This window comes from Salminus brasiliensis, chromosome 4 (genome assembly GCF_030463535.1).
Source record: "Salminus brasiliensis chromosome 4, fSalBra1.hap2, whole genome shotgun sequence".
NCBI lineage: Eukaryota > Metazoa > Chordata > Actinopteri > Characiformes > Bryconidae > Salminus > Salminus brasiliensis.
Window position 1 is genome coordinate 4,000,670 of NC_132881.1, and position 13,840 is coordinate 4,014,509.

The 13,840-nt window shown below is 39.0% G+C and overlaps 1 protein-coding gene across 1 annotated transcript; it reads left to right on the forward strand.

Annotated features, from left to right (window-relative positions):
- Nucleotides 1–959: 959 nt before the first annotated feature.
- On the forward strand, nt 960–6,890 carry LOC140553930 (uncharacterized). Its single transcript, XM_072676719.1, has 6 exons — nt 960–1,053; nt 2,553–2,626; nt 4,308–4,422; nt 4,535–4,647; nt 6,341–6,455; nt 6,715–6,890. Exons 1-6 carry the CDS (start codon nt 960–962, stop codon nt 6,888–6,890), a joined length of 687 nt encoding a protein of 228 aa, XP_072532820.1.
- The last annotated feature ends 6,950 nt before the right edge of the window (nt 6,891–13,840 follow it).

Here is a 13,840-nt window from a genome sequence, read left to right on the forward strand (position 1 = left end):
GTGGACACAGCTGTGTCCTTAAATGGCCCACCTGTGCTCATCTAAATCAATAATATTGCAATGACAGACAAACTAATTAGCAGCACAAGCCTTCATTGCAGGCAGGTTTACTCTGAACAGTTCTTGGTTGTTCGTTATTTGAGCAAGACGAAGGCAAAATGTCACAGGAAATGCTTGTACAGTGATGTCTAAACCCTAAGCGAGTCTAAACACTAAGTCAACACCAAGTCTAAAGATGGCCTAGCTCAGGTTAAGACCAAGTTTAATTGAGAGTGAGACCAAGACAAGACTTCAAGAGTCTAAAGGGTGCCGAGATCAAGGCAGGACCAATGATAAATGAGAGCAAGACCAGGTCAAGACAGTCTAAAGGGTGCCAAGATTAAATCAAGACCGAGCCGAGACCTTGTCAAACTGAGAATGAGACAGAGACAAGACTGAATCTTAGAGCAAGGCCCAGTCTAGAGGCTGAGTGTAGTTGAAAATGAAATCATGTCAGGACAGTCTAACAGGGCTAGATGCAGTCAAGGACGAGTCCAATTGAGAGCAAGACCAGCTCAAGACAATGTATAAAGGGGACACAAGATCAAGTCAAGAATGAGTCCAAATGAGGGCAAGAGCATGTCAAGACAGAGGCTAAAGAAGACAGAGATCAGGTCAAGAACAAGTCCAGATGAGAGTGAGCCCATGTGAAAACAGATTCAGAAGGATGCTGAGATCAAGTCATGTCTAAGTCAAAATAAAAGCAAAAAGGCCACAACAAGACAAGAGTCTAAAGTGGGTCCAGATCAAGTCAAGACCAAGTATAAATGAGAGCCAAACCAGGTCAAGACAGTCTAAATGAAGTCAAGATTAAATCAAGACCAAGCAAGACCGTCAAACTGAGAATGAGACAGAAACAAGACTGAATCTTAGAGCAAGGTCCAGTCTAAAGGCTGAGACAGAGTCTAACAGGGGCCAAGATGCAGTCAAGGACAAGTCCAATTGAGAGCCAGAGCAGCTCAAGACAAAGTCTAAAAGGGGGCAAGATCAAGTCAAGAACACGTCCAGATGAGAGTGAGACCTGAGGATGTAAAAACAGATTCAGAACATTCAGAAAGTCCAAATGAGAGCAAAAGACAACGTCAAAACAGTCTGAAGTGTCTAAGTCCAAATGAGAGTGACATCACTGCAAGACAGAGACGAGATCAAGTCAAGAACAAGTCCAGTTAAGACCAAGACTACGTCAAAGCAAAGTGTAAAGGGATCCAAGATCAGGTCTAGATCGTTTCTAATTGGGAGCAAAACCATGTCAATAAAGGATCTACAGGGGGACAGGATCAAGTCATGACAAAGTCCAAATGAGAGCTAGGCCAAGTCCAGACAGAGAATAAAAGACAAGACTGATAATCCATTTGAGAGCTGGAATTCAGGGTAGAGTCCAATGAGAGCAAAACCAAGCCAAGATTAAGCCCAAACGAGAGTGAGAACATGTCAAGGCAGAGACTCAAATCAAGTCCAAGTCTAATTGAGAGCGAGACAACGTCAAATTCAGAGTAAGACCAAGACAAGAGTCCAGTACAGTCCAGAGACTCAGAGTAGGTAGGTAGAGGTCAAGTCAAGAACAAGTCCAGTTGAGAGTGAGGCCATGTCGAGGTCCAAAATCAAATCAGGATTAAGTCCAAGTTTGAGCCAGTCTATGTCAAGATAGAGTCTCAAGGGGGTTGAGATCAAGTCAAGACTCAGTCCAACTGACGGTAAGATCCTGTCAAGACAGTCTACAGGGGGAAAGGATCCAGTCATGGCAAAGTCCAATTGACAGCTAGACCGAACGAAATTCAAGACTGCCTTCAAAAGTCTAAGTCAAGATTGAGTCCAAAGGTGAGTGACAACAAGTCAAGCTCAAGATCAAGCCTTAACTCTGAAGATTTACTTGAAAAAGAGCAGCAAAGTTTTTACATTATGTCTGTAAGAGCCATCGTAACTTGATGAGCCTTGTTTTCACTGCTGCCAGTAAACAGCTTGTCTTTCAAAGGAGTAAATTCTAATGTAATTTTCTCCACATTTGGGAAAAAGAACGTTTTTTACCAAACCCGTCCTTTAACTGCTGTTGCAAAATCATCAGAAATTCCGGTCAGGGTCTGGTCAACATTTGCATGTGTCGTAATTAAGTCAACAAAGCCAGTGTTTTCTTTTTTTTTACCCAACACATAGTTACCCAACCGCTACAAATAGAGTCACAAAACTGACGAACGCTACAGCACTGCGACCATGACAGACGCTGTGACATGGGGGGCTTTCAAATGGCTGTGGTTGACGCTAGGTAGGTAAACTCCATTTAATGAGCTGATGGTCCAGCTCTGCTTTTCTAATATGACCGTCCATTCTAATAAAGCAACCGAATGTGACCGTAGGCCAAAAGCTGAACTGCGTGCGTTCTCTAGAGATGGTATGCAAAGGCTCAGTTTCAGTGGGCTGAATATTAAGGCACTAGACACTGTGCTAAAAGGCTTTTCACTTCATAAAAACTGGATGATTGTTGCTGTTGTGTGTGTTCTCTTAAGTGCTCGTCTCAGGTGGCGCTCAGGCAGAGACCAGTTCACCCAGCTGCCCTAGCAGGTCTTTAGAGCACTTCTTGGAAAACCTGAAGGTACTGTTTTCTTCTCACTTCTGCCGTAAAAAAAAAAAAAATGATAGGAGAAAAAAAAACATCACGGACACACATTTAATACCTTCCAGCTCTACTTTAACAGTTAGAAGTTCACAGTTACGGTTATTCTCTGAGGAAAAAAAGTTCACAGGTACATTTACTTTCAAATCTAAGTTAACTTTTTAAACTTTTTTTAAACATTATGCTGCTGTTGTGGTCATTATAGCTGTAAATCTATCTAAAATATAAATGAGAGAGTAAGATAGACAATTGCTACCGATTTTTTTATATTCATTTCTGTAAATAACTGGAATTGTTAACTGAAATAAATCAAATATATATTTTTTGTTCTGTTAACTTTATATGTTCATGTTTAAATATATTTTTATGTTCATGTTTAAATTAAAAAGATTATGAATGTACTTCTTTTAGTTTATTGTAGTATTTAATATGATGCAATTTTATAAATGACTTTTCATTCAAAATTACCTCAAAACCTTTTTATTTTTCCCTTTCTTTTCCCTTTTCTTCTTCTTCTTCTGCTTTTAAAAATGTATTTATTTATTTATTTTATTATTTTCTCTCCTGGTTGGTTGTTTGTAAATGTGTACAAAACCAAATTAATAATTGATCCACCAACAAATGCATAAATAAATAAAAGCAAATTAACTTTTTACAAGCTTTTTATGAGCTGAATTAGATGCAAATGCTAACTTGCTGCCTTAAATTTTTGAGGTAACTTAGCTTGAATTGAACAATTACTTTATATTTAAGCTCAACTGACTTAAAATTTGTAATTAACCCTTTTTTAAAGTGTGTCTGTCAAACTATATGAACTAGTACAATAATAGAACAAGACCTTTCTGTTTTGCGTTAATTTCACTTGGTTGTTCCGCAGTAGTGATTCATATTTACATAACCAAGGTATGTATTTATTATTAACATATTGGGGGGAAACAAGGCAATAAGGCACATAGAATATGTTATATTATTTCCAAGCTGTTAAAGAAATTCAACAGTTAAATTTTACAGAAAAGTCAAGTCAAATTTATTTGTATAGCTTTTTACAACTGTTGTCGTCATAAAGCAGCTTTACATAATTAGTAATTAGTAAAAGACAGACAAAAAAAGAAATAACATAAGAAGACATAAAGGATCCAAGACCCACAGTGAGCCCCAACGGAGACAGTGGCAAGGAAAAACTCCTTCAGAGCTGGAGGAAGAAACCTTGGGAGGAACCAAGACTCACAAGGGGGACCCGACCCTTCCTCCTCTGATCAGAACTATTTATAAATTTTTGATAAAAATTACCAAACCATCTAAACTGTTAAACTGCTCTGATCATAATCATAAAATAATAATTATGGTGTAGATCGTTAATAGTGGTGATATTATTAATAGTGGCAGATAGTTAAGAGTCTATTTAGGTTTGAACATGGTCATTAAACAGGTAGCAGTAGAAGGAGGGTGTGCAGCTGGTCTGGCATGGGTGGTGGTGGGTGGGGGGTCTGATGGTCTGACGCAGGTTGAGGGGACCTCAGTGGGCAATCTTCCAGCAGGTCGGGCTGGGTGGCCATTTACTCGGAGAAGGTAAAAAGAGAGAGTTGGTTCTATAAATGATCAAATCTTCATAAAGTCTTCAGTGCTCTTCTTTCCGATGTTTCTTTCTTTTCTGAATTAGCTCTCAGAGGAATGCCTCCAGTTACATGCTGCTCAGTGGAGAGACAATGATACGGCGGCTTTACTTGACAGCCTGCACCGACTGACCGACATTCTGGAAAAGCGTCAGAAAACAGGTTAATAAGAACAAGCCAAGCCTAGCTCCTTTAAAACCCCTCTCTAACTCTCTCACCATAACTCTTCTCTTACTCCTCTAAGTATAATCAGCAGTGTTTCTCTGATCTGCAGCCTGTAAAGACATGATGCCTGGCGACTGCCCTTTTCCAGTCATCCCTAGCAAAGGAGGACTGGCCTGTGTGGTCATTGAGGAGAAGATTTACTGCAAACCAATGTGCAATGAGGTACAAAAAATTTATTAAAGACCTTAAAGCTTCTACAAACAGAACCCACATTGGATGAACCAGTCCTCTCGCCTGTACAGACACTCAAGGCCATGGGTCACCAGCACCCTCATGTGGATGCTGACAAAAGTACAGTTTAGTAAACTACAGTTTAGAAATGAACAGCAGGTTTAGCATCATTTAACCCCTTAATCTCTTATATACATATAGAATAGCTTTATTGGGCTGGTATTACATGTTACGATAGCTTGAGTTAGGGAGGTGTGGGTTCAAGGACTTACTCTTAGAGTTAAACTGCTGTTACTGTCATTATCCATATTTTATTTACAGAAAAAGACAGAATGCAGGTGCAAGGCAAGTTATTCAACTCTATGAAGCTTTGAGTATCATAAATACTGTAAAATAAAAATGCTGCAAAACATTGAGAACCACTTTTCAGTAAGATTACTATTATAATGGGTTAATATTATAATCAACTGGGTTAATATTATAATCAACTATTTAATTTTTAATTTAATAATAACTGTAATTTACTGTAAAACAATATAACAATTCCAATATTTACTTGGGTTTATTTTTTGTTTTTCAATTAATTCAAAGTTTTACTAGACAAGAGAAGATTTTGCCAAGGAAATCAAAGTGAAAATAACTGTCATACTTGAATTGAATTTCTCCACTAGAAAATTATCTAGTAAAACGTTTCAGCATTATTGGGGTTGCATTTAGCATGGGGGGGACACACAGATAAGGGAATTTTGACCTGATGCTAGTATTTCATGTTTACCATGTACATATCTGTCAATACCAACACATAACATAATGTACAAAATGTGGACATTGTGACTACACAAGTTTAAAAACATATACAAGATATACAAGATATACATTTCGAGTTAAAGTTGATCAGATGTTTGAAAAAGTTTAATTTAGCCATTTCTTTTTGCCCAATGAATCAAATGGATATTTGAACAATTAATCAAACAAATATTTGAAAAATGAATCAAATGAATATTTGAACAATGAATCAAACAAATATCTGAACAATGAATCAAATAAATATTTGAAAAATTAATCAAATCAATATTTGAAAAATTAATCAAATCAATATTTGAAAAATTAATCAAACAAATATCTGAACAATGAATCAAATGAATATTTGAAAAATTAATCAAATCAATATTTGAACAATAAATCAAGCACATATTTAAACAATGAATCAAATTAATTTTTGAACAATGAGTCAAACGAATATCTGAACAAAGAATCAAACATATATTTGAACAATGAATCAAACGGATATTTTAACAATAAATCATAGCTGCAAAGACTGCTGAAAAAGTGAACCAAATTAATATTTGAACAATGAATCAAACAAATATCTGAACAATGAATCAAATGAATATTTGAACAATGAATCAAACAAATATTTGAACAATAAATTAAGCACATATTTAAACAATGAATCAAATTAATTTTTGAACAATGAGTCAAACGAATATCTGAACAAAGAATCAAACATATATTTGAACAATGAATCAAACGGATATTTTAACAATAAATCATAGCTGCAAAGACTGCTGAAAAAGTGAACCTACATGGGTTGATCTTAACTGGACACACACGTGTTAAAGCAATAACACACTGCAACAGATGTGAGAGCGTCTCTCAGGTGTTACTTCACCCCCTCCTACAGGGCCAGGACTTCTCCTTTCTGAGGAGAACGAAGGTGTACGAGGAGTGCAGTGCTGCCACTAACCACAAGTGGACAACACAATACGTGGGCGGGAACAAGCTGGCAGTCTGTAACAGTAAGTGCCTTTCTGGACACGTCCTTCCAGCCCACTCTCTTCCACTTCTGCCATCAGGAGATTATGGTCATCAAGAAGAAGCATTCGTAAAGCCTCTAGTGAGCGGGCAATGTAATTAGGTGCTCCTAACTTTCCCGCGCTCATTGGCCATTACTGGCTGCACTGAATTTCTGTGCATTTACTGACACTTTTTAAAGAGTAATTAAAAATACTGCCAATAATTTTGCATGTGTTACTTCCTGTTTCTTTCATCCTGCAGAATCCAACATCCAGATATCAGGAGCTCCTTCAGCCTATTTCCCTACAGACCAGGACTGTCTGAAGACTAAGAGTGTCCAAGCACTAGAGAAGTCTGTCACTGACACCTTTGTGGAAGAGCTGAGAAATAACTCTATTGAAGGCATAGTCACACATACCTGTCTTCTATGTGGATAAAATCAGCACCAAACACAATTTATCTAAAGCGCTACAAGGTCTGGATTACCTTTACCAGAAGATATCCCATAATGCCAGTGCTTAATATAGGGATTCATGCTGTTAATACAGTATGAATTGGCAGTTTGTGCAGTTCTTAACAGTCTGACTGTAATGAATGTAGATTTTAATCCAGTATGAATCTACAGCGTGTATTGTTTTCTGTCTGACAGCAATACATGTAGAGTGATTTTAATCCATTATGAATTTACAATGGGAGTAGTTTTCAATCTGACTGTAATGAGTGCAGAGTGATTTTGATCCAGTATGAATTTAAAGTGTGTATTTTCAGTCTGGCAGTAATACATGTAGAGTGATTTTAATCCAGTATGAATCTGAAGTGTGTATTTTCAGTCTGGCAGTAATACATGTAGTGATTTTAATCCAGTATGAATCTAAAGTGTGCATTTTCAGTCTGGCAGTAATACATGTAGAATAAATTGAATCCAGTATGAATCTACAGTGTTTGTAGTGTTTAGTCTGACTGTAATGAGTGCACAGTGATTTTAATCCAGTATGAATCTGAAGTGAGTTTTTTTTAGTCTGGCAGTAATACATGTAGAGTGATTTTAATTCAGTGTGAATCTGAAGTGTGTATTTTCAGTCTGGCAGTAATACATGTAGCATGATCCAGTATGAATTTACAGCGTTTGCTGTTTAGTCTGACTGCAATGAATGCAGTGATTTTAATCCAGTGTGAATCTGAAGTGTGTGTGGTTTTCAGTCTAACAGTAATACATGTAGAGTGATTTTAATCCAGTATGAATCCATATTATCCTTTGGATTATATATCCAATTATAATTCCAGCAGTAATAGTTATGGAGTGATTTTAATGCAGTATGAATCCACGGTATATACAGTAGTTTTTTACAAACCAACAGCAACTATTTTGAGTTCATTTTAATCCAGCATGAAATGAGTTGTACAGTCTGACAGTCAGCAGTAATTGTGGACTGGTCTTCTGGACTATAAATCAACTATTAAGATAATAGCATCAAAAACTCTTGTTAGATCTGTTGTTGTTTTGAGATCCTGAGTTGTGGCCATCCCCAGCGATGCCATCAGTGGCCATAAGTCCAAGAGAGCATAACTGGCCTTTCTTTTTCTGGGTCGGTAAGGTGGTCCTCCCTCTCGTTCCCATCACCCAGTGCGATGCTAGCCAGTGTTGAGGACTGGTTTGCTGGCATAACAGAAGTGGTAGTCATGCCAAGCTTGAAACTGAATGTTGTTGTGTCTTGGTGGAAGCACGTCCTAGTCTTCACCCTTTGTGCTTGGTGACATCATTTGATAGCCAATTCCACCCGCTAGCGAAAACCCCTGCTATTAGGCAATGACTAAACTGGGGAGAAAATTACCTATTTAAACTACTAATGATCTTGGGGTTTATGCTTGACGGTTTAAATGTCTTCCTAAGACAAATAATTAGTGAAGAAATAGTGACGGCACCAGTGCGGGAATTCATTTCCAAGCAAACGCAAGAGTTTAAAACGTTTTTTTAAATAATAACTTTTTTTTTTTTAAATACATTTTCTCCTAAAATTAAGAACTTTAGGAATTAATAGTTGAATTTCTACACATTATACTGTCATACCTGTGATAGTGGAACATGTTAATATTTCTTTGAGCCAATCAGATCAGTGTTAGCTGTTTTAGCTGCCCATGTATGTTGTTGTTGTTGTTGTGTTTTGTAATGTTTTCAGTATAATTCTAAAATGTGTAGAGCAGTAAAACAAATTAAGAAAGAAAGAAACCCTACAACTTAAACATGCCCTCCTTCCATTTATTACAGGGCTTGATTAATTAGGCACAGGCCAACTTGCAGAAGATGTAAGCTAGCCTATACAGCTCTGACCATCTGACACAGCCTTTGATCCTTGGGAGAAAAGTCCAGCCGTGCATTCATTCACTCCTTTTATGGTCATTCATATGATCTTTATTCTGTGACAGATGCCCTGTTACACTTTTAAAGGGTTTTTAAAGGATAGCAAAACAGCCATGAGTAACAGTACTGTTACCTTATAGTTTTGACCTTTTGACATTAAATATGCCTCCAAAATGTACACACATTCAGCCCACTAGTGAAAGCCTATCAAAACAAAATGCAATGGCTACATCGGGGAAAATGGAAGTGTGACTAAAAAGAAATGCCTATAGGCTAAAAGTAGACAAAAAGCTATGCAGTGGGTAATGCGTTAAAAGCTAACCCAGCCAACCAGCTGCAATCTCTTCGGCACTGAGAGGATCCATTAATCACACCAGCACTATCTGGTAAAAAAAAGACGAGTTTATATAATATTATATATTAAATATTTAAAAATATATAATATTATATGTTAAAAAAATATAATTTTTTTAGCTACCTGCTTCTGGCTGAAGTGTCTTCGTTCATGTTTCCTGTTTTGATATTTTTCTAATATTATTGTGCATCACTAAATAAAATTGGATTTTATCTCACCATGGGAGCTACATAGGGTTTAAGATGTTATCTAGTACTAGATGTTATCTAGTACTTAGTACTGTAGTACTAGTACTTACAATTGTAATGTAATCAATTCCAATCTTTTCGACTAAAAGTATAATCTACTTTAATACCACCACTTCAGGACTTCTGCCCATAACATAATGGGCCTCGTAACCAGTTAACTGGTTCAAACTTACGTCTGAAAGTGTAGCCCTAATGCTCCTTTTCCCCATCACAAGTAGCCATCATTTATAGAGACCCAGTTACTATGCAGTTTATGTGGACAGCCAGAAAATTCAAGCATAAACAGGCTGATAACCTGGAGTTTCCTAATGGTCCCTAATGGTCTAATGGTATCCAACTCCTATTACAGTTACAAACACTTTATTATTATTTAGTTTATTACAAAAAATAGTCTAGATTCAATTTAGCTCCACCCAAAGGAACTTAACTTTGTTTACAAGCCAGCAAGCCAACATTCATTAGAAGATGCTACCTGGAAGAGTGTGGACCTATTTGCTTTGAGACTTGATTTGCTTTTAGCAGCAGCAGCAGCACAGAATTCAGTTTACTGCTCTCTCGTGCTTATTAACTCGTTCAGAACAGTTCCTCCAAGTACATAAGATTCCTACTGTAACAAGTAAATAAGGCTTAGCTGGGTAATTGGTACAATCCAAAGTCATTAGAAGATGTCTTGCTTCAATTACATGGTTAAAACCAACAGCATAAATGTAAACACTGCTGTTTACAGAGGCACTTCTGATTACGGTGAGTATAATGGCTCTAATTGCAGGGGAGGGGAGTTTCTCCAAGAGCGTGACACATCAGTCATGTTTCTTGATGTGATTACACCCCATTAATTACACGCAGACAACAGAGAAACAAAGCAATCCAACATCGCGGCGGGTCTCGGCGGGCTCCAGCGGTGCTGGAATAATCCGCCCCATTGGGTGTCAGGGAGCAGCAGCTGAAACAGAAACTAGAGGCAGCTGGGAGATGGGAGGTAACTAGAGCTATTACTACTACTACTGAAAGAAGCATTCTGCAGGTCAGAGGTGGAAAAGGCCAGACAGGATGCCTTGTCCAGAGCTAACGTCCCAACAATTATGCACAAAAAGACTAGAGAAGCAAAACACACCAATCAGCCATAATACTGGTTAGCTGGTTACAGTGGCACCGGTCAAGCGGTGGATATATTAGGCAGCAAGTGAGCGGTCAGTGCTTGAAGATGACGTGTTGGAAGCAGGTTAAAATGGGCGAAAGTAAAAGTTGGAGGCACTTTGACAAGAGCCAAACTGTGATGGCTAGACGACTGGAGGGTCAGAACATCTCCAAAGCAAAAATCAGGCTGGTCTTGTGGGGTGTTCCCGGTATACAGTGGTCACCTACCAAAAGTGCTCCAAGGACATGGTTTCAGAGTCGACTAAGCCTCACGGATTAAGACACTATGCCACTATGACTCGAGGATCGCTGGTTCGAATCGCGAGTCATCAGCAACAGGAGCCGGAGAGAGCACAATTGGCACAGATGTCTCTCTCTCTCTCCCCACATCACTTCAGTGTGATGCCAGCCGGCATGGCGGTGGTGTGTATTACGCGTTACATGTGCTAGGGGATAGGAGGAGTGCTAACGAGTGGGTCTAGAGCTGAGTGCTGAGTGCTGCCAACTGGCGCATCCACATGGGCACCACCTTGCTCATGGAGGCACCACCCTCACAACTTGGACAACAGGACTGCTGCTAACGTCTTGTTATTGTATGTTATGTCTTTCTGTAAAACGGCATGCTAACAAGCTGGCGTACAGAGTGAGCTAAAGTATACTGAAGGTGGTGGTCAGAATAATGCCCACTGTCTGGTTGATTGTGGTGGGCCAGTGGGAGACCACAGTGCAAAAAGGTTGTTTAGCACAAATCACAATCAACCAGAAACTAAAGGAACATTTAGCATATTACCCAGGACAAGCTCCATCATTTTCTTTTAAAAATGTTAAAATCTGATAGATCAATTGCTTGCTGGGCTGCCAGAGGAGCTAGACTTTTAGATTTTTTAAAAGGTTCTTTAAGCAACGCCATAGAAGAACCACTTTTGGCATCACACAAGAGTGTGGACAGGGGCTCTGGATCAGCCCTTCCTGCAGTTTTCTCTTCTTTCAAGACATTTCCATCCTCTCTAAAGCCCGAGGAATGCCGGTGCTACGCCTCTGCCGGGCTACTTTCTTGCGTATTCTGCAAAGCGTCCGCCACCTCCCTCCTCATCTAATGAAACCTGGCCAAGCTGAACAGTGTCCAAGCAATTATCCAGCAGAGAAGCAGGTGGCAGAAGGCAGAACAGAGCAATGGACTTCATAAGTATTCAGAACAGGCATTTATATTGGAAGTCTGCAAATCAGCAGGTTGGTTGTCTGAACAGATTAGGCTTGGCCCCGCACTAAATTACAAATCATTGTGGACTGTCCACTGGAAAATCAATGCTAATTTAGTCCAAATCATCAGCGACAGACAGACAAAAAAAACACGCGATTCAAGTACAAATTTATCCCATTAATTGACTCAAATCTGATGAAACGCAAATTATGAAAGTGAGCTCTGTCTTTTGTAATGACACGTTTTCCCTAGAGGAGCGTGGTACCCCTATAAAATTTAACCACACGCTTCTGCTGGCCGCAATTCCCGGGAGAACAAAGGCTGGTAGGATGAACAGCAATTATCAAAATTACCAAAAACCTTTTTTATTTTATTGCCCGAGTGAAACCATCAGTCACTGGCAGCATTTCATCATTGCACTGCCTTCCTAGATATCGTTGAGCCATTATGGTTCTATCAGAAGAGGCGGCTATCGCACTGGGATGCATGTTTTTGTCGATTACTCCCCATCATGTCGGCAGGATTTTGATAAGCCAAATCATTATGACCACTCTCAGATGAAGTGAACAACGAATTTTGCTTACTTAGAGGGGAGAGCCCAGTATTGTGAATGACCCAGTATGTTAGTACCTCTTTTTTTTCAGTTCAGTGTATGCAACTGTCTATGTAAAGATCTATTAGAGGGTAAGTGAGCAGTTGGTTCTTCGGCTGTTTGAGAAATGGGCACGCGTGAAGACCTGAGCCACTTTGACACAGGCCAAACAAGGCCACTCTGGCCATTTTAGAAATTTCAGCATTTTCGCATGTGGAGGGATCTCCTGGTCCGCAGTGGTGAGTACCTACAGACAGTGGTCCAAGGAGGAACAAATCATGATCCATTACACAGTTTATTAGGTGATAATAATACTACAAATCTATTGCGTGTACTGTCATAGAATTATCACTAGATGGCGTGCTCAAGCATCAAAATGCAGTCAAACTGAAGTTCATTTGCATATTTTACACATAAAGAAGGAACTGTTGTTGAAGGAACTGAAACTGTTGTTAATGTTTGAAAAGTTTTTTTTAACAATTTTAGTACAAAAAGAACAATTCTAGTACAGTTGTGTTGCTCATGTCCAAAACAGGCCTTACTGTATCCGAAACCTCCTTCCAGTTTGCATAAGGCTGCCTGTAAGTGTAAATTGACATCACTGATCTAATGGTTACATTTCAGTAGAATCTAAAACAATAACTTACAAAAATCACAACAAACAGCTATAATACTACAGTACAGTAACTGCTGCAATTCGTCCACCTGGATGATCCCATGATTGGGATGCCATTAAATAACTACAAATATATACACACACCAATCAGCCATAAAATTTAATGACGGATAAAGAAGTGAAGAACGTTGATTATCCGATTACAGTGGAACTTAAAGTCAAAGGGCTGTCATCTACATACTGGGCAGCAAGTAAACAAACAGTCAGTTCTTGAAGATGATGGGTCTGGGAAAAGGGTAAGCAAGAATCTGAGCCACTTTGACTTTGAGAACCAAACTGCGATGACTAGACGACTGGGTCAGAACATCTCCAAAACATCAAGCATCAGGTCATGTGGGGTGTTCCTGGTATGTAGTGTACAGTATCTACCAAAAGTCCTCTAAGGAAGGACAACAGGTAAACCCAGAAAGGGTGGCGGGCACCCAAGTTTAACTGATGATAAGTGATACATGGATGCCCTGTCTCAAAATGCTGCTACTGCTGTAAGGACCTGTGTGCAAGAGGCCTTCGGAGGTCTTGTGGAGTCCGGGTCAGAGCTATTTTGTTGGCACGAGGTAGGCCTACACTATACGAGGCGGATGGTTTTAATGTTATGGCTGGTCAGTAATGTGCAGTAATGTTTCAGACAAATCAGCTCAGATGCTGCATGTGCTAATACTATGCAAATGAACTCATTTACTCAATTAAGTCAATGTACCCCAATCGTGGAGTCACCCACATTACCAGTAACAGTAAGGCCTGGTCTTGCTGGTCTTTGCTTGAGACGTGACATGAATGCTCTGAATATGCAGTTCTTTGTGACGTCATACTTTCAGTTTT

Coding starts and splice junctions, on each gene's coding strand:
- LOC140553930 (XM_072676719.1), top strand. CDS start 960: ATGCAGTCAAGGACAAGTCCAATTGAGAGCCAGAGCAGCTCAAGACAA. Junction 1,054..2,552: donor AAGAACACGTCCAGATGAGA/GTGAGACCTGAG, acceptor TGCTCGTCTCAG/GTGGCGCTCAGGCAGAGACC. Junction 4,423..4,534: donor GGAAAAGCGTCAGAAAACAG/GTTAATAAGAAC, acceptor TCTGATCTGCAG/CCTGTAAAGACATGATGCCT.